General features: G+C 44.2%; 1 protein-coding gene across 1 annotated transcript in view; it reads left to right on the plus strand.

The window, feature by feature from the left end:
- The first annotated feature begins 4,896 nt into the window (after nucleotides 1–4,896).
- LOC126540231 (uncharacterized) overlaps nucleotides 4,897–22,215 on the plus strand; it is a 28,634-nt gene continuing 11,315 nt past the window's right edge. The window contains exons 1-2 of the mRNA XM_050187030.2: nucleotides 4,897–4,941; nucleotides 15,124–15,461. Of these exons, the coding sequence (XP_050042987.1) occupies nucleotides 15,153–15,410 (258 nt within the window). The 5' untranslated portion in view covers nucleotides 4,897–4,941; nucleotides 15,124–15,152 and the 3' untranslated portion in view covers nucleotides 15,411–15,461. The remainder of the gene's footprint in view (nucleotides 4,942–15,123; nucleotides 15,462–22,215) is intronic.

Here is a 22,215-nt window from a genome sequence, read left to right on the forward strand (position 1 = left end):
AAAATGATATTAAACATGTCTGCGGCGAAAGTGAATGAGTCGCGTTTGTTTTTGATGCTTCGAATGTTAGTGAAAAGGACAGACACGGGGCCTGAGTGTCTTGCACTGTCCCTCGCGCCCTCCTATAGGTTGGTGCAGTACACGGCTCGATGCTAACACGCGTATGTTGTGACGCACACTTTATCGCGCTTTCTGTCAGGGGATCGTACATGTACTGCTTCTTGTTTACGATTATTTTGTTGCATTGGATATGAAAGAGGCGTTTGCCCGGTAACTTCTTTGCAAAGGAAATACTGCGAACATGGCGGGTGGCAGGTGAGTAGTCATCACAGATCGCGATGTCGTTACCTCTAGCATCTTACGCGCACAAAACACCTTTTCTTTCACTTTGTGGTGGCTGGATTTGGCTATAACGGGGTGGCATTTATCACGTGAATATGGACTCAGATGATGAGCGGGTTCAATTGCCATGTCGGGTAAGTTACCTGTTCCTAAGCGTGTTATTGGTGTGGGCCTCGGATTCTTCCTATGCTTCACGCGAATCCTGGATGCCATGAAAAATTATATTGTTTCTTCGCGATCTATCTTTTAGTTTGTTAAACCGCGATAGCAAAGAATCAAGCTTAGTGTTGCAGGTCTCTACGGATTTCTGGAGACCTGTGACGTGTTCCTTAAACTGATCAAGTAAGTTTACTTTCTCTTCTAGAGCGTCTAGTCTTTCTTGGATGCAGGCAATCTTGCTTTCAGTATTTTATTGGCTGGCTTTGACTGCTTTAACGTCAGCAAGCATATCTGTATGATTCTTTGAGGAATGAACAAATCGCAACTGAACATCTTTCAGAAGATGGAAGAGGACCACGATTTGTTCTGAAGGTTCATCAGGTAACGTCTGTGTTTCAAGAAAAGACTCTGAACGCGTGGTAGGCCTAGGAGTAGATTCGATGTCATCACAACAAAGTAATAACACCAACATATGAAGATACTCGCAAATAATATCAAAAACTACGTGTGGGCGTGGGAGTTGCATGAAGCAGAGATTGTCGCTTTTTTCAGCGTACAAGGAAAACCTCTTACGCATCTGCGAACTGCCGAAAAGCTGAAGGTGACCCATGTTGCTGTTGCTACTCCCACGACCACTCATGTGTATAATAGCTTAAAAATAGAACAATAAACGAAAACTACGGTTCATCAAATATTTCCAGCGGTTTTAACTACGTCAGGAACGTGAAAATTATGCCACACATTACACCTAACACTCTTCCTATATCCATCGAAGTTGAACTTCGTGTCTTGCAGAAAGGATTTAGCTTTTCTACAAATGGCTGCAAATAACCAGCACAGGATAAACGTTTATCATTCGTCACTCACAACATATGCTTCCTACTGCAACTCAGTATAAATAACGTGCCTCGCGTAATTCACCAAAGAGATCGGGACAACGAACTACACGCCTGGAATAATGGATGAAACTGCGAAAAAGACGAGTATTCAGTGAAGATTATCACAGCAAATTATTACCCTACACACCTCAAACTTTAGGTACACGTCAAACCCCCGTAGAGTGGTCCTTTCTTCCTTTCACTATCTAGCCAGTGCCTGTTTAGGCCCTCCAAAAGAAGCAGCAACATTTAACAATCGCTTCATCTAAGGCTTCTAATGGGCCATAAAAAAGGGTTAAAAAATTTAATTGAGCCCCTAATAACAAACACACTTCAAAATTTGCCGGATATTGCTCTTAACATTCCCCATGCTTCCTCGAAGCGCACAATCCTTGAGGAAGGTAGTTTTAAAAGTGAACCTTCTTTTTTTTCTCTTTTTTGCGAACCTCGCCAAGGTTTTGTAACCGTGGGTGCTGCGTCGCTTTTCTCTAGCCGAATAGGCCAACCAATCACAGCGGAGGACGCGGGCGACATCGCCGCTGGGTTCCTGGCACCAGCACCAGATGACGTTCACCTTAGCGCATCTGCCGCAGCGGCGACGGCACTGCATTAGCCGCTCTGCAATGCCTGAGTAAATCCTTCCGTGTCGCTTTCTGTGGACGTTCAATAAACACAAACTCGTGTTTCGACTCTGTATGCACTCGCACAAAGATTCGCTTTATGTAGATTGCGATTCGCTGGATTTACTGCCTTTTATTAAAAAAAAGCCATGAGAACAGGCATTACGTTTTTCAGTGGTTCTAGTTGCATTACATCATTGCTGTACCAACAAAAAGAAAGAGCTTAGTTTTTGTGTGTAATCGAGTTTTCCGGAAACCTGTTAAGCTTCCTGTTAATGTCTTGGGTTACCAACGATCCACACTGACGCAGACGGCTGCGTCATCTGCGCGTGTTGTATGGCTTTCATGGTAATGAACTTAACGACAATTTTGCGTTGTAACATGCGCGCAGAACGATAGGCCGCCAACATATTTCAATTCCAATTGAATGAAAATGCCAATTGACGTAATTTTGTTTCTTTGTGTTGGTATACGTGCATTCTACACCACAGCGCTTTTTCAGAGGAATAATTGATACCAGTATATATACGAAGACTTGAAATTTACAATACGAATGGAAGAGTCTTTGATATTGGAATTGTACTCGGCTCGAAATCGATTCGAGAACTCCCTATTTCAAGTTGTCGAATATTTATGTTCCAGTAAAAGGAACAGGTACGCGATTTCAGTGCACATAGAAAAAGCTGGTTGCAAGTGGTGATTGCTCGAGGGGATTGTGATGAAGCAGAGTCACGGCTTCTGCACAAAGGCACCAGTTGTTGAGCGTACTCACGGAGCGGCTAAGTTCTGCTCAATAACTTCCCATCATTCAATAAAGGTGCCTCAACTTAGGCAGCTTAAGAGTTCGTTTTTTTTCAATATCAGGCAAATAAATTGGTTATAGCGATAATTTCACTATGTTTGCATGTCTTCAAAATTTTGTGCTCCGCTGTAGCATTACTTTGGAGAATGATTGCGCGAACTAAACGAACATTACACGATGGGGTTGTCAAAGAAGAGCGCTGAGTTTCTACTGTGGTTTATTGTGCAAATGAACGATCACAGGCTGCCTAGCACAACAAAATGGAATGATTGCATGAACAGGCGAAGGAATGAATATCGAAGGGCGACAAAGCTATAGAACTAACTTTTTGCCTTATGCGTACGCCGGCACTTCAAAGAATACTCGCAGCTTTGTGCGATAAGGACACTGACAGCTTGGTCACGCACAAGCCGCACTATTCTGGCATCTTCGCAGCTGCGGCGATAATGCGGCTGCCATCGGCCATCTGTATCTACATTGTTATGGCGTGGTCGAACACAATTGAGGATTTGCATGGACGGAAATTCGGTTCTGGGAAGCCCTCTTTTCTGTTGCTAACATCTTTTGCGTGTATGCGGACACTGTCGCTAGGACGTCTGCTTGTCTGGCCCACGTGACGAGTGCCGCACGGAAAGAGGTATCTCATTTCGCGCTACCCTTCGCCAGAGTAATCATGTACGATTTACCACAATCCGATAGGCTTCTCTATGTGCTATTACACTCTTCTTGTTGAACGAATTTTGCACTCGCGTGCATATGTTGTTTGATTGCTGCCACTGTGACGGTGCGCCCGGTATGATCACCTTTCAGTTGTTTCTCATGTGCAAACAACTCAGCCTAATTCATGTGCGCTTCTGAGAGGCATACATGTACCAAGTAATGTGATTAAGCCTTCTTTTTTTGTTTCTCTAGTGGTTTTCACACAGTCCTTATACTTCGCTTTACTTAAAAATTGGAACGTATTTGGTATACGAGGCGATATGCGGCAGTCATGTTTTCCAAACATTCGTATACGATTCAGAAAGGAAATCGCCCTATTTTAGCCCCTCTCGTAAATAGGCACTCGCAATAGCGGCGGGTCCTTTTCATTCCATCGCATGTTATGTGCCCACAGTTTGGCTAGTCAGTGGTTGGCCCGTCATACTGGGACGCGCGGTAATAGTGCGTCAATACGGACTGGTCTGCGGCTGCTAAAGCGGCATCTACCTAAGCCGCTCGTCACCCTTCCCCTGGGTTACGCAACGCGTCGCTTCGCACTCCTTGGCAGGTAAGCCTTCGTTACAGGCATGGTCGCGAACCTTAGGAGAAAAGAATAAGTACGGCAGTAGCCACACACAAAAAATTATATATGCAGCGACGTTAAAAAGAAAATATTACCAGGAAACCTAAGGCCCCGCAATCATGAACCCAATGCGTTTCCACAGCGCCATGAAGCCAGACGGAAAGCTCCGGTATTGCTCAAGATCTGCAAGTACTAAGAAAAAAGTACTGCAGAAGTGAAATGACAAAATATAATGATGTAGTAACATTAGAAAAAGTAGCCAAAGACACTGCTCAATTCGAGGACCCCTCAATCATAATCCCAAACCCTTTTGCTCAGCTCCATGAAGCCAGACAGGGGTAATTGGAGATCGCAGGGAGAGGCCTTCGTCCTGCAGCGGACATAAATGTGATGATGACGATGATGATGATGATGACGATGAAGAAGAAGGAGAAGTCAGACGGGATAGCCTTTTATTGCGCAGTTTCTTGATCGGTTGCTGTTACCGCGTCACTAGAGGATTATTTCTAGAGTGAAGGGGCCCCTTCGCTATATTCGCTTCCAAGTAAATATGCTGCCTACTCAGCCCGCATAAATTACGTTAGGAACAGAAGCGGAGGAAAAGCAGAACACATTTCTTTTAGACATAATCCATGATACTTTTAGTCTATCTTCTCAATTACACACGACGACTTTGTCTGCAGTTACACCTTTTTAATAGTTTATTTTTCTGAAGCCATTATGTGTGCATAGAACCCCTAGATTCTTGGTGCATCCCCCATTGCGTATACTTGCTTTGTTTGGAAGGCTCACCGGCATCGTCATCATCAAGATCAACAGCTCGCACCTGGGGTGGCAAGGCAAACGGCCTGAAGCTGGGTGAGCCCGTGATTCCTCCATAATTCGTCTAAAATTAAGGTTGATTTTGTTAGAGCAGCACAATCTAGCGTTCAAGAGAATTGCCGCAGGCGTTGCTTTAAGGGGCAGCCGTCGGTGATTTTTCGTGATATTGATTCGTGCCAGTGCTTTAATGCAACGCGTCCTCAAGAAAAGGCTGAACGTATGCATCAATATTCTTCTTGTTAGTAGGGAATCGAGCTTTGCCTTGAGTATGATCCATTATTAGACATAAAGGAGTTTCTTTTAAGTGCACTGCGATCAAGATCTTTTCCTGGCGCCTAGTTTACACATCATATAAGGCATATTAAAGGAGAGCCCAAACCGAAAATTAGATTAGGGAGGCTCTACGAGCCAAAACTATGATCTGATTATAAGGCACGTCGTAATGAGGGACTGAAGATTAATGTTGGCTACCTGGGAATCTTTACCCTGCGCCTAAATCTAAGTACACGGATGTTTTTGCATTTCGCCCCAATAACGTGCGGCCGCCGTGGCTGGCGCTTGATCGCGGGACTTCTTGCTTAACAGCGCATCAACCAAAGACACTCAGCAACCGCGGCGGATAAAAGAAAGTTACGCTATACAAAAGCATGGAACGATAAAGTGAACACCGCGTGGCTTCCTTCGAGCAGGATGCCACGAAAAGAAATGTATTTGTGTTTATTACGAAGCGACAATGAACAGTGAGATTTCCGATCTAACAGAGCAGTGAGCGAAACCGGGACAGCAATGCGCCAAAAAGGGACCCGAAGAGGCTTTACGCCTTCTTAGCATTCATGCAGATGGGTAGTGTCAATTACTGATGGGCAGAGGCCAGTGTGGCCACTGCAGATATGACATATACATCAAGGTTGGACCCGCTCCACGCGAAAGGGGGTGATTCGTGCGCACGTAGGCGTTAGACTTAAGTGAGCAGATCAGTGGACGGTGAGGGCGGAACTTACTTTTATTCGCCTCAGCGCGCAGGCAAAGTCAATGCGAGAGTGAGCTAAAGGAAGTCCTTCGACCTCGACAAGAATGCCTTCGCTAGCCTGCAGAGCAAGTGCGGTTTAGCGTTGAAAATATTACTAAGAAAGCTGACAAACGCTGCGTGGTCAAGCGTATACGTAACATAGACGCTATAGATGCGGCTATATACAAACTTTGTTGGCTTTCCTACGATTTCACCCCGTAATGTCGTCACGCGACACCTTGGCAAGGCTGAGTGAGCTGCTTACCCTTACCACGGTACGGTACTCAGTAATCAAGAACAAGAAATGAAGTAGTCGTTAAAATCTGTCTCGAAGTCACGTTAAAGTCGGATATGCATATTCAAATGCACGTGAAAGACATAAATGTTCTTTAGAAATATTCGCTCTTGAAGTGCGGAACAGGGCGGCAAGGCGAAGATTGACACGAAGTAGCCTACATAGGTGCTAACAGCGTTGTCTTTATTGGAACAGGGTAGCTTATACAGCGAACAACAGCTGACCTCCCCCCCCCCCCCCCCCCTGCAAGCGCACACCCATCGTCAATTATAAACAAAATTCGGCAGATCCCATGTCAGAGTTTCTGTCGATGGCAATGCAATTAGCGTCCAAGCAAGGTAGCGACGCACCTGGTGGCTGAAGTCACGTTTATTTAAAGGCTGTAGTGGTCATTCTAAGGCTGCCGCGACGATGGCTATGTGCGACATACGTTGTCACTGTTGTAGGCCCACTTAGCTATGGCACTCGCTTGGCAGGATCACGTCAGAGCCGGACGGGATGACGATGACTTTATGACGACGACGCATTGATGACAAGGAAATGACGATGAAGGAATGACGTCAGTGGAAGACAGGTGGTACGAGGACAACGGCGCGGCGACAATGCACTCACGATACTCAAACGATTGCAACGGTAAAACGACGACAGCGTGACGACAACAGTATGCGGACAATGACATGACGAAAAGCGTGTGACGACCACGGCGGGACGACAACAGTTTGGCGGCGACACAATGGCGGCGATGGCGTGACATGACAACGACGGAATGATGACGGCTGCATGATGAAGATGGCGTGTCGACGACTGTACAACGAAGACTATATGACGACGAAGGCGTGACAACGATGGCATGGCGAGAGTCGGTAACGACGCTGGAATGGCGACGATGGAAAGACCACGACAGCATCATGAACACGAATGCACACTGAGTGGCCTAAGGTGCATGGTAGACAACTTGGGCCACTGCTTTGTGCAGGAGGCAAGATAGATAGGCTCAAAGCGCTTCAAGTAAGCAAAGAATGCTGATCGCAATAATATGAACGCGGAGGCTAAAGATTGCAGAAAAATGCAACTGACCAAATGTTTAAAAACATCCTATCTCCCTGAGGAGGGCAATGCGAAATAAGAATTTACCGCTCATCTGATTTGAATGAAACTGATTTCATTTCTGACAGCAACCTGGATTTGACCCATTGTAGCAAGCACATTTTGCATGGAAGGCCCCAATGTGTTTTTTTTTATTAACGAAATGTTACCAAAATTAGATCTCGCAGTTGTGCAAACACCGCATATCCGACCATCTGAAACGGAGAAACGTGATTTATCACTTTACTGAATCGACATTTGTGCTTATTGGTAAGGATTCATAAGGGTAACACAGACAGACATAACAATGAATAAGACGCTTCTGACACACTGAATGACGGCGCTTGTTTTCTTAGTCATTCAATGTTGGTGTGTCTCTGTGGCACAGTTTCAGAAAAAATGTGTCAATTAATAATTACCTAAAATTGTCACAATCTTTGTGAAATATTTACAATATCATACGTAAAATCATATGTAAATTTCGGAGATGCTTGTTGTGTCTTTTGTACGTCTTAGATGTCTCAATCGGTGGATGTTCTTACAAAATTTGCGAATTTGCAAGTTTTCTTGACCTTCGTGATGTCTAACAATTTTTGTTCACAAAAGTACTGGCCTGATTAAACATAGATGTTCCTGCGATCAGTATACATATCTGCGTGTCTTCTTTTTATATCCTCAAATCATAATGAACATTAGTGCTGCGAATGCCAAAAAAACAGATTTCTTTGTTGCCATGTGCTTAGATAGGAGGTACAGAGGGGAACATTCCTTTCACATGGACGAAGTCTCCACTCCTTGACACGACAGGAGAGAGAGCACGAGTTAAAACAAGCCGAAGAACCACAGATGCTCTTCTGAACATAGATACGTTCAGGCGTATTGTCGAATTCGGCATCCAGTCAGTTCTCATACACCCACAGGGTTGCTACGGCCTTTCTGATTGGCTCAGAAAGCAAGCACGGTGGAATACAAAAATTCGGTGTATTTTTACAATTGCTTTGTCTTTCAACCGCTTGCGCAGGAAGTTTTGCAAGGCGCCACTCATGTTTGAGCAGATTGCGCTCCTACCAATTTTTTGCTCCAGAAAAGTGACTTACAAGTAGGCAAGTCGCACTCTTCGACTTACTGCGAGAACCATTCTTCAGAATCGTCTTGCAGGCAGTTTAGATTTTACCGCGCTTATCATCATGAAGTTTTACTATTCTCAGATTATATGTCTACCAGTGTATCTTCTACAGCACTCTCTGTATGCATTACATATATGTCGAGTGATTTTATAAGCGTTTATGTTAGGCTGAAAAGACTTTTCCCACTTCTAGCATTCGCAATAAAAAAATTGTGCATCATGTACGAAATAAAAACACACGCATCTGTGAAGTATTCGAACGTAACATTAATTCTCGGAATATTATGTTGCAAATATGACGTACTGATTGCATAGAATTAAGGTGCTACAGCTCTGAACGTAGTTACCATCAAAGAGAACAGAACAGCTTGTTCCCATTACTGATGGAAGGGGAGAATAAAAAAAGCTACAGACACATTTCCTTACCTTCTACCCAATCTTGGATACAGCAGGCAAAGCACAAGAAAATTCCGAAAACAAAATAATAAGGCTAAGAGGGAAGTGTAGCGAGTAAAAACGAAGCATTTTATCAGCAAATGAAACAACGAAGATCTCTGAAGCATGTTAGGACTGTAAATTGCGTGAGTTCCTACCAATCGAACTTTTTACAATGCGACTTGTAGAATTGAACAAGCACCCGCCCTGGTGGCTTAGCGGCTGTGCTGTTGCGCTGCTAAGCATGAGGTCGCGGGATTGAATCCTGGCCTCGACGGCGGCATTTCGATGGGGACGAAGCGCAAAAACGCCCGGGTCTAGTGCATCGGGGTCAAGGTAAAGATCCCCAGGCGATAGAAATTTCCGGAGTCCCCCACTACGGTATGCTTCAAAATATCGCGGTTTTGGCACGTAAAACCTCACTTTAACACGGACAAGCTAAACAATACAGGACACGTGCTCACCATCAAGTGTATTTATTGCACATAAACGGAAGTAGTATAACACCGCAACGTCAGACCTAGCGATCCACGCCTGTTCATCAGAGGACACAATTGCAATTAAAAATATTTTATTTATTTATTTATTTATTTATTTATTTATTTATTTAGGGATACTGTAGCCCTCACTTGAGGGCCATTACAGGAGAGGAAAAAAATAAAAATTGAAATTTCAACATTGGCAATACAACGTTATACATCATTGTCAAACACAAATTACAGGCAGGATGAACAAATATACACAGCATAACAGTAAGCATGATCAGGTCTCAATTATCCCGTTGCCTGTAATACAATTCTAATAGACTACAAAATTCGTTAACATTTTGTGCTGTTACAGTGCACTCCGGAAGGCCATTCCATATATTAATAGACGAAGGAAAGAACGAGTATTCAAAACCATCAATGCGTGTTTTATAAGGCTGTACACTAGCACTGTGGTTTAAACGCGCACTGTGTTTTAAAGGGGGGCGAATGTATGTTTCTTTGTTTATTCTTATTTGATTTCTGGTTATCTGGAAAAATAATTTCATTCGTTGTTTTTCTCGTCGTGTTTCTAGCAGTTCCAAGTCACAACATTTCAACATGTGTGTTACAGAATCGGCTCTCCGATAACGCGAACAAACAAAACGCACCGCGGTTCTCTGAATTTTTTCGAGTTTATCTCGCAAGTAGAGTTGGTGAGGGCTCCAAACTGGGGAGGCGTACTCCAAAACCGGGCGAACAAAGGTTTTGTACGCAATCAGCTTCAAATGTGTTGGTGCATGCTGCAACTTTTTTCTCAAGAAGAACAGTTTCCTGTAAGCCCTAGAGCAGACCTCCTCCACTTGGTGGCGCCAGCACAAGTCATGATTAATGATCACCCCTAAGTACCTAAAGCTACGTATATTCAACAAAGAGTTATCACCAATTTTATAGTCAAAGGAAGGCACATTTTTCTTTCTTGTTATATGAGCAAACGTCGATTTCGAATAATTTATTTCCATTCCCCATTTTATGCACCAGTCATGTAAACCTTGGAGGCACCGATTAATTTTCCTTTGGTCGGTTTTATCTGCCACAGTTGTATAAAGCAAACAATCGTCGGCAAAAAGTTTCATTTTAACAGGTGATTCCAGAACACTGGAAATATCATTGATGTAAATCAAGAACAATAGCGGCCCCAATACCGACCCTTGTGGAACCCCAGACAATACTTCTAGTGGATTAGACATGATGTTTTCAATCCGGACGGATTGTACATGACCACTCAAATAGGCTGCAATCCAGTTCACAACGTCTGGAGCAATACCTGCGTTCTGGATTTTAAAAAGCAATTTACCATGCGGTACCTTATCAAAGGCCTTTGCGAAATCTATGCAGATGACGTCAATTTGTTCGCAGGCATCCAAAGCTAGATAAAAATCATGAACCGTCTCAATGAGTTGCGATATACACTAGTTGCTAGTTGACACTAGTTGCCACATCAATCTTGCAAAAATGTCACTTCGCAATAGCATAAAGCATTGCAGGTTTTTTTCTCGTCATATCGAAATGCACCTTCCTCAGTTCCAGTGTGGGTAAATAAATTCAGGCTTCAACTTTGCTGGCACACATGTCGCCATATACTTGATTATTATGTGTGCCTCAACGATTTCGCGTGTCATCTTTCCCTGTGGGTGATTCTCTACTCTTCCAAAATAGGAACACAGTCGCAATAGCGACAGTGCTTGACGAGGTGTGTGTGTGCAGCCCCCTCCCACGAGCATTTGTTCTCCCTTAGCCTTGTATTGACAAACTTTCCTGTGTGCCCCACGTACCTGCCACCAGAAGAAAATGATGCTTCATGTAGCACAGCTTCAATGCGCGGTCTCAACTTACGCTTAGCACTGAATAGCTTCGACTGTGAGTACTTGTTGCCTATCGCTCGTTCTTTTGACAGCTGCGTATGCTCCACTGGCGTTATTTTTTGTGGAAAGTAGAACGTCGGCACCGAACCTCAAGACACACTTCGTAGGGCCATGCGACATGCCGTGAATGTAAGGCATATCCACTACCATTCTGTTTGAAGACCCTGTTCCGCCGACATCCTTAACCACCTTAACCTTAAACTTTAGTAACCGCATTATCTTCGTAGATTCCGAGGCCAAAATTTCGTCTTGGTTGCTCGTGTCCTTCAGTCTACCTGCCTGTTCAAGGAAAGTTTCCCTCGTCGCATTAACGTGTTACTTTGGAAGGGCTGATTCCATACAGACCGGACAATAATAATTTTAACCAGGTCTGAGTGCGTTGATCTTAAATCCAGTAAGAATTTGCGTGTCCTAGGGCTACACTTCCAGAAGGCCTGGCTGTTCCATACTGGTAGTAGCAAATCAAGGAACTAAAGGCACCCTTCCATAACGTGTTCTAAATTGAAGGGAAGTTCTCCAATCAATTCACCAGGTGAAGGGATAGTTCTTACGCTGGATTTCTTTCAAATCCAAACCTGATTCTCGACATGCTATTAGCGAAGGCAGCTAACCAATTGCAAAGAGCACTCACGAGCGAGACGCTTAGTGAGATATCCCCCTGGTGGCTCCCTCAACAAATTAATTACTTAGTTATCTTACATTCATGTTCTGTATATCCGTATTCTGTTTGTAGTATCCGTTCAGAGCGACGGCAATGCGGTAATTAAAGGGGTTGAGTTTATTCTGTCACAGCACTTTTGCTACTGTGGTTTCCGTGTGCTGTGCATTTGCGTGTATAGGATGTGTTCGAGCTAGTTGGTCATGCACAGCGAGGCAATTGGTCTTGTGCTTCGAATTACTCATTAACGTCTCGCACAAATGATTGATGCATTAGCGTCGAATGGGCCATGGAGCTAGAAAGCCGGCGACGTATGTAGTAGCGAAAAAGCGGCGCCTAAATTCTCAGTGGCGGCGACGCCACGCCGCGGACGCGCCTCGCGCGCTCTCCATCCTGGCTCGGGCCGCGCTATACTGCTACGGAGTTTGAAGCATCTGCGTCGTCGGCGACTGCAACCTCGGCAATAGTGGAACGTGGCCGCCGACTCCTGTACACTGCAGAAGCGAAAGAACGCAGCAAAACGAGCGAAGAGGCAAAGCAGGCAGCCAAATCCACCATCGTCATCAGCTCTCCCATCACACGGTGGGCGGAACGAGCATAACGCGAACGTTACTCTCAGGGCAAAACTCGAGGCACTGCCCAGCGGCGTTCAATTGGAAATTAATGCTCTTCCATTTACAACTCAGAAGAAGTGCTTAGGTGTCCTCGGATTTTTCTTATCTTCTAGCAGTAACAAGGCTGGTTGATCATTGACTATATCGGAATAGTTATGCGAAGAATGCATCATAACTAATATGTCGAATAGCATATCCCTATAGTCCACTTAGCGTCGAAGGATGACGCAGCATTACACGGCGCATCGCCTGCGCTCGTGACATAAATCTTTTATTGGGCATACCGGAAGCACAAAACACAGAGATAGTACGTGATGCAATGTAACCTTCCGCCCACAAGTTGTAATTGCAATGCATGATATTCAAAACATCTGCACTGTGAAACGGGCGGAGTGAAACCTGATACTATATGACTTAACCGCTTGCGTATACAGGGTGCCCCAGCTAATTTTAGCCAGCGCTAGAAAATATACCAATGCACTCTAAGAGGCCGCGACCAAGTGCATTTTGCTGACTATGGTAAGGAGTAAGTCGCGCTATTTTCTGTTCCGCTTATTTGAATAATCCGCCAATATTAATTATGCAACATTGGAAGCAATGAAGATAGGCAAGAAATTCCCGTTAGTAAGTTGTAGAGCGCTTTGCAAAACGTCCAATTAGACAGTTTCGAACTTTCTATCTATTACCCGCCGTGGTTGCTTAGTGGCTATGGTGTTGGACTGCTGAGCACGAGGTCACGTGATGGAATCCCGGCCACGGCGGCCACATTTCAATGGGGGCGAAATGCGAAAACATCCCTGTACTTAGATTTAGGTGCACGTTAAAGAAGCCAAGGTGGTCGAAGTTTCCCGAGTCCTCCACTACGGCGTGCCTCATAATCAGAAAGTGGTTTTGGCACGTAAAACCCCATAATTTAATTTTTTTTAAGTTGTCGTTACGCGTGTTGACGTAGTAATGACGTTATTGTAGCCACAAGCGTAAAGTTTGCTAAGGAATTCACGGGAGGTCAAATAATCCTTGAGAAGGTTTATGTTAAAGTCTCCACCTATTAGAGTGTTATACTGATGAAAGTGCTCTACAACTTTCTAATTGAAATTTTTAGCCTAACTTCGTTGCTTCAGAAGTTGGTAAATAATCTTGACTAATTATGCAATTTAGATGAATAAAAAATACTGTGATTTAGCCGATTATTACAATATTCAGCAACATGAAATTGGTCGCGCGGCCTTATAGTGCACCGGTATATTTTCAAACGCTGGCTAAATTTAGCTGGGACGCCCAGTATCGCTTCTACACCATTGCCTGGTGCGCGTGAAATGTAGTACCAGCGGTAGCTTATAAGAGTGTTCAGTGCTTGCAGAAATATCTGGTCAATCCACTAGTGAGGGTTGCGACTGATGGAGCCAGAACGACGTATTTTGTCCCCACTACTTCATTTGCTCTTCTTTCTCATGAGCGAGCTCTTAATTTATTTTGCGTTTCAGAATTGCACTTTTCTTGTTCTCCCCTGCTCTTAGACGTGTTCTTTACTCGGTCGCGTTCCTGTCATTCGGCTAGACGTCATTAGACTACCACTTCTATCAAGATATTACCTGGAGTGAACGTGAGTGCTTAACGCAGGTGGACAGCCGCTGAGTCTCAGTCATTTGCACCCCAACAGAGAAAGTTCTTTACGGGCCAGAATTTGGGTATAGAATTTCAACACAAATGACCCAACTGAACACGTCGGAACGCGCGTGGAATGTCCTCCGGTACTGCCTGAATCTCTAAGGGCACGTTTTCAGCATCACCATAACAGTGGCGCATAAGCGACAATAGGAGTCTGAAGTAACCACGCGGCGTAGTTCTCAGCAAGTCGTCGGTGGTGGCATTCGATAGAGTCGTGCATGCATACGGACCGTTGTAACGTTATATGACGTGGCGCTTGTGACGGGTGCAGACGTTCGAGAACTGGATTAAAATAATACCATCCGCGGTACCACCCTGCTGCTGAATTTATGGGGATGGTTGGAACTCTCCATGATTAACTGATATGTAAGGGCATTAGAGAGGCGGTAAGAAAGGTAGTGTCTGCCGCTTATATCTCTACACGTTTACAAAACAATGAGACATGCGCTTGTTCTTCCGTCAATGGCATGCCACTATAGCTATTTTGCCTTCGGATGAGGAAGTTTTCCTGCTCAGATAGTATTCACTTTTTCACCCCTTCCTCGTTGCATGTGGCTGCGGTGGTCAAGTTCGACCCTTCTCTATATAAAAAAAATAATTTAGAGGGCTTTACGTGCCAAAATCACGATCTGATTATAGGACACGCCGTAGTCGGGGACTCCGGAAATTTGGACCAGCTGGGGTTCTTCAACGTGCACATGAATCTAAGTAGTACACGGGTGTTTTCGCATTTTGCCCCGATCGAAACGCGGCCGCCGTGGCCTGGATTCTATTTCGCGACCTCGCGCTTAGCACCATCACACCATAGCCTCTGTGTAAGCAACCACGGTGGGGATCGTTCTCTCTTGCACACCTCGATAATCGTAGAGCTAGCGCGATGAATAGAGCGCGTCTAGGCGCACCCTACTTAATATGCGACTTGTTCGTTTATCTGCCAGAGGGGAGCTCCCTTTCCGCGGACGGCCCTATGGCCGAAGAGGTGCGCAAGCTAGTGTCGGCCATCTGGAGCCTCTTCTGGCTCGCCGTGCTGCTCTACCTGGCCTACTGGGTGGCCTTCTTGTGCGCCTTTTGGTACATCTTCCTGCTGACGTTCGTGCCGTGCGTGCCAGCGCTCAAGCGGGTCACCGACGGCCTGCACAAGGGCGTGCGCATGCCCTACATCTGTTCCGACAACATGCTGAATGGCCGCAACATCACGGACGGAGTCCACCTCATGCTCAGCTAGCGTCGTATACTGTCAGACCACACGTCGGAGCTCCAGGGCTTCGCGAGAAAGGTGTGAGGTTCTGCCTCTATGAAAGATTAGCACTCTGTAATGTGCGTTGGATTATAATTTTCTCAAAACTAATGGTATTGATTAGACAAAAAAATGGCTTGGAACATCCAATCGAGTAGCGCATATGTTAGGATATCCTAAATGTAGACGAAGGTAACCTAAACGCTATAAGTTTCACTGATCCAAGCGAAATATTCATTAACACGAATTCCCATTTGTAGCTTAGCTGCACCGCTGTAAAATAAAATAAAACAGTCATAAGCTGAAAAGTGAAGCAAATCACTTTTACGACAAAGATGACAGTGGCGCGCGAGGAAATAAGCCATGCAGGTTCCCCGAGCACAGCAGTTTCTTAAAAGCAATGGTATTATCCCCGGTAGTCCAAGGAGCAGAAGAACACGGAAATATCAGTTAAGGAACATGGAATATAAATTCGATGATGCAAGTGTGACGACATCCACGACAAGAAGAAACGCGTTCACAATATGCATTTTGGTAAACCAATGCAAGGAGCCCGCAAGCAACATCCGACAAAGACAGTATCACACAGCTGTGAGTCATCGTGCAAAAGAATGTTCTGGTTGCTCTACACGACCGCGTAGTAACCGGCAGCTGTGATGCAAGGCGAATCGTCATTCTTATCTCCCTGTCCAGGCGGGTATGCTATATAACACTAGAAAAGCTATGTTACTGCGTAAACGGCACAAAATTTCTGTCAAGTAATAAATACACCAAGGTCAAGTAACTTTTAGAGGTTCTGCTGCCCTCCAAGAGAGTTCAGTACAGTTCAGTTTATTACCTTGAATGTCCCCCGTAGGGGCATTGCATAAGGGGCATAAGAGGCATAAGGGACATAAGAGGCAGTAATTTGCAGAGAATAAAAAAGCTTATTATTGAGTGCTATCTTACAACAGGCGTCCGTCGATGCTAATCAATGCTCGGAAGGAATCGGCTCCGAATTGTTCCACTTTTGTGTGTAAATGCATATTGGGGACCACTGGGCTTAAGGCGGTTACACTTGTATACAGTGACCACGGGACGACTTCATCAGAGCCCCCTGACTGCATGAGCGGAAGATTTATGTATCTTTAGTCACAAAGTTTCTGTTGTCCTTAGAATAAGGCCGTAAGCAGGAATGACCAGTCGGACATTGTCTCTGTGATTGAACAATAAACATTGTATCACATTGAAATATTATACTAAAACACTATGAATACGCAATTCGGAACTTAATAGGGAAATTGACCACACAGATAGAATTGCACAATGCATAGCATATATTGAAAGGCGTGCTCACTTCAGAACAGCAAACAAGGATAAGAATAGATACGTCGACAAAAATATTCTTACAAATTTTTCAGGTGCACTAAAAGCTGATAATAAACCCACGTGGGTCATCGCGTAACGTTTTCTGTCTAGGCACTCGAGCCAATGCCAAACTTATCATGATAGAGCAAGTACATACATTTTAACCATTCGCGATACCGTCGTATCGCAAGCATTCCAAGTTTGCTTTATGAAGTAGAGCACTAACTGAAGTATGGTGGTTGTACGGACAAGAGATAAAACGAGCGGATTTTCTCTGTACGTTCTCAAGTTTACCAATATTTCAGAGCGAAGCTCTATAGGGCAAGCCGAATCGTCCGTACGTCTGGCGCCTGCAGGCTGAAAACTCCTCCGGCGCAGCCTGATGCGCATGCGTGAAAGAAAAGAAGAGAAAGAGTTGCTCTATTGGCTGCGCCAGTAGTGATGCCGTTATCTCCATCGCAGTCGAGCGCGCGCGCAGCAGTTTCTCTCCGGCTCTGAAATGCTTAGGCCACGCGTCATACGTACTCCTGAGGGGCAGGCAGCTTTCAATCAGCATGGCCAAGAGCAGAACCGGGTGCGAGCTCGTCTGCGCCATGCCGATGCTGCATCCCGGGTACAAAAAACAGGCTCGTGCAGTCGAGCGCAAGCAGTAACTGCGTGCTGAGGATCCTGAAGCCTACCAAGCCGTCGTTTGATGAACCGTCGGGATTAACCCAGTGATAAACACCACGGCCGCACCTTTCTGCATCCCTGGTTAACAATCTTTACGGAGTGCTTGAGCGGTGATTTTCTCTTAGTGTGCTTATCCCAAACCACGGAGTCGTATTACAAAACTGGGCGAATATTGGTCCTTTAAGCCAATAATTTTATTTCTTGAAGCTGTCTGGCGTACCGATATTCTGAGGTATCCAACTTTCTTCATGAATTTCTTGTGTATAAAAGTGATGTGGTCCTTTCACCGAAAATCTGAAATTATTATTACGCCTAGATATCTATAATGATTTACAGCAGTAAGACAGCGACTATTAATTGAATACGGAAAAGTCAGTGGTGCATTTTTTCTTGTTATTGTCATAGAAACGATTTCTTGTATAGTGATGCACATTTGCCATAACTTACTCCAAATGTGTATAGTTTGCACACAGTTTGTCTAGAGCACTCTTTAACAACTTCTGGTCATTAGGAATATTTAAGTCCTGGTAAAGGGTGCAATCACCTGTAAACAAATTAATTTGTACAGGTATTTACGATGTCATTGATCAATTGCAAAATGAATAATGGTCCGCGAACCTACCCTTGCGGGATGCCTGATTTCACTGGTGCCAGGCATGAGCACGAGCTTGAAATCGTTACACATTGGCTCCTATATGACAAGTATGCCTCTACCTACGACAACCGTGAATTATTCAATAGTATAGGTTCTGATTCCAACGAAATCTTATGCTGTCAGACACAATCAAAGGCCTTCTGAAAGTCCAAAAAGATAACGTCTATTTCACTATGTTTATTTAAGACTAAGGCGAATTCATCTATCGTCTCAAGGAGTTGAGTAACCATCGACATACCGTCACGGAAGCAATGTTGTCACCGAGAAATTACGTTATTTTGCTGCAGAAAATTTGACACATGCTTATAAATATTCTGTTCTAGCATCTTTGAACAGTCACATAATAAAGATATTGGTCTGTACGAAGTAATTAATGGAGGGTTTTCAGTTTTAGGAATAGGAACAATATTTGTGCACTTCCAATCTGTCATGAGTTCTGCAGTGGATAATGATTTTCTAAATATAAATCATAGGTTAAGTGACCGCTTATGCGTTACCAATCGCGTTATGTTCTCTGATTTTTTGTCTAAACAAGTAAACATCAATAAAAAAAAGAAAACATCAGGTAGTGTGATCGACACATAGGTAAGTAATTTTTTTCCAAATTGACTTGATAGAACAGAGCCCCTGTGGAGACACCGCTCGAAAATATGTTTAACAGTAGCATGAACTCAAAGCAGTTTGTTACAACATGTTATTGCGAGTAACTGGTTGCAAGTAGTCGGACAACACCTGGCGATGTCAAAAGTCGGTCGAAAGCAGCGCACAAATTCTGGTTTATTAGCCGTTTTCTGAAGTGGACTGTTTAGGCAAGAAATGTATTTTTGCATGATATACCGTACATCTCGTCATCTAGTAAAGGAATTGCATTCTGTGCTCTGGCTTATCGAAAGAATGCACAGATAAATTGATACCTCCGAAAATCATTTACCAATATTTCGATTATTCAATGGTCTTCAGTCCCCAGCAGCTGCGGAACACCTGACCAAGGCGGTGGTCAGGCCTGTAACGCAGCAGAGGGTGCTAAGAATTTCTGGACCCGGACAGGCTGCCAATGGAAACTCACCCTTGCAACGTTTAACAACCGAACCCTCTCAAGCGAAGCTACTTAGCAGGACTCTTTGAAGAACTATCAGGCATTGTTTGGGATATCATTGGCCTTAGTGAGGTTAGAACTGGTGAAGCTTATACAGAGCTGACAAATGGCCACGTCCTCTGCTATGGAGGACTACCAGACAAGAAGCAGTTTGGAGTAGGGTTCCTAAGCCATGAGGACATAGCTGGCAACATTGACGAACTCTACAGAATTATTGAGAGAGTAGCAGTAGTCATAATAAAGCTGAAGAGGACACATAGAATAAAGGTAGTACAAACCTACACTCGAACCTCCAGTCACGATGATGAAAAATAGAACAGTTTTATGAAGATGGTTGAATTAGCGATGCGAAAAGTGCAAACTCAGTATGCTGTATTCATGGGCGATTTAAATGCAAAAAGGGGGGAAAGCAGGCTGGTAAACACGCAATTGGCAACTACGGCGTCGATTATAGGAACGCTAGAGGAGAGGTGCTGGTGCAATTCGAAGCAACGAATAAGCAGCAAATAATGAACACCTTCTCCAGGAAGCGTAGCAACAGGAAATGGACCTGAAAAAGCCCTAATGATGAAACAGGAAATGAAATTGATTTCGTGCTTTCTGCCCATCCCAGCATAGTACAAAATGTAGAAGGGTTATGTAGGATATAGTGAAGTGATGATAGGATAGTGAAGGCTAGAATTCATCTTAATTTCAAGAAAGAAAAAGTAAAATTGCTCAAGAAGAAACAGGTCAACCAAGACGCACTAAGGGTAAGGGCATACCAATTCAGGTTGGCACTTGCAAACAAATGCAAACTTAGAACGGAGAGAGTAAGATGACGTAGAGGCAATGAATCTAACTGTAACTAGGCTGGCTTCAGAAGGAGCAATTGAAGTGGCATGTAAGGCACCAAGGTCTCCCAGGTAACAAAGGACCTAATAAAGAAACGACAAAGAATGAAAGTGTCCAACCCAGGAGGTCAGATAGCATTTGCGGAACTGTCAAAACTAATTCAAAAGGAGAAAATAAGGGATATTTGAAATTATAACGTGAGATAGACTGAGGAAGCAGTAAAAAATGAACTCTGCCTGAAGTCAGTGAGAATGAAACCTTGCCTCGGAGAAACCGAGATGTACGCACTGAAAGATAAGCCGAGTAATATCATCAGCAATCTCGAAGTTTTAGGTAAAGCAGCGGAAGAATTCCATACTGACCTGTACAGTACCCAAAGCAGCCACGATACCACCATTCGAAGTAGTAATGAACTGGTTACAGAGGCCCCTTCTATAACTAGCGATGAAGTTAGAAGGGCCGTGCAAGACATGAAAAGGGGGAAAAGCGGCTGGAGGAGATGAACTACCAGTCGATTTAATCGACGATGGAGGAGACATAATTCTTGAAAAATTAGCGGCAATTTATACTAACTGTCTATCAACTTCAAAGGTCCCATATAACGAAGAATGCCAACAATGCACTACTCCACAAAAAGGGAGACGGCAAAAAAATAGCAGTATTATATATTCCCCAAGATAATCTTGAACAGAATAAGGGCAACACTGGACTTTAGTCAACCAAGGGAACGGGCAGGTTTCAGGAAGGGATTCTCTACAATGGATCACATCTATGTCAACAATTAGGTAATCGAGAAACCCGCAGAGTACAATCAGCCTGTCTCTATGGCTTTCATAGATTACGAAAAAGAATTTCATTCAGCAGATATGGCAGCAGCCATAGAGGCTTACGTAATCAAGGAGCACATTCTCCACAAGAAAAGTAGGAAGGTACCTCTAAATAAAGGGGTCAGACAAGGAGACGCAATTTCTCCCATGATATTCACTGCGGGCTTCGAATAAGTATTGAAGCTAATAAACTGCGAAGGGCTAGGAGTAAAGGTCAACGGTGAATATCTCAGCAACCATCGATTTGCAGATGACACTGTACTGTTCAGCAACACTGGGGACGAGTTATACCAAATAATTGAGGGCCTTATAGAGAGAGTATAAGAGTGGGGTTGAATATTGATACGCAGAATAGAGCGATGATCAATAGCCGGACACGGGAACGAGAGTTCAGGATCGCCAGTCAGCCTCTAGAGTCTGTGATGGATGTGAAGTCTGTAAACCTAGGTTAACTACTCACAGGCCACCCTGATCATGAGAAGAAAATTTACAGAAGAATAAAAACGGGTTGGAGTGCATTCGTCAGCCATTGTCAGATCCTGACTGGAAGCTTACCATTGCCATTAAAAAGAACGGTATACAATCAATTCATTCTACCGGTGCTGACATATGGTGCAAAAACTTGAAGGTTGACAAAGAAGCTCGAAAACAAGTTAGGTACCGCGCAAAGAGCGATAAGACTAAGAAAGTCAGCCGGAACGTTCGGAGACAGGAAGAGAACGGTCTCAATGAGTGAGCGAACAGGGCTAGCTGGTATTCTAACTGACGTTTAGAGAAAAAAATGGAGCTCGGCAGGTCATGTAATCCGTAGGTTAGATAACCGGTGGACCATTAGAGTTACCAAATGGGTACTAAGAGAAGGGAAGCGCAGTCGAGGACGGCAGAAGACTAGGTGGGGTGATGAAATCAAGAAATTCGCAGGCGCTGGTTGGAATCGGTTGGTGCAGGACAGGGGTAATTGGAGATTGCAGGTAGAGGCCTTCGTCCTGCAGTAGGCATATAATGGGCTGATGATGATGATGAAGGCTGGGATGACAATGTCACTACAGTAATCAATATTGCGCCATTTCCGTCCACTGTATTATGCTTGACATCCATTAGCGAGAAAAATTGCAGTGAGATAAGAAAGTGGCATTTTATCCGCGAACTCATTGATGAAAGCTGGTTGCGACTTTGTATTGCAAGTAATTGCTATGAGCCAATAATTGATAGAAAAGTAACGAATCCTGCTGAGACAGGTTCTTCCATATTGGCTGAGGATAAAGGTACGTTCGGCGTCTCCCACGAACGTTTTTAAAGGTACGTTAGACGGATCCGGCAGTGTTTTATGGAAGCGCGTTTGACGTTTCTTGTTGGTTTTTG

This window comes from Dermacentor andersoni, chromosome 2, assembly GCF_023375885.2.
Source record: "Dermacentor andersoni chromosome 2, qqDerAnde1_hic_scaffold, whole genome shotgun sequence".
In the NCBI taxonomy this organism is placed as follows: Eukaryota; Metazoa; Arthropoda; class Arachnida; order Ixodida; family Ixodidae; genus Dermacentor; species Dermacentor andersoni.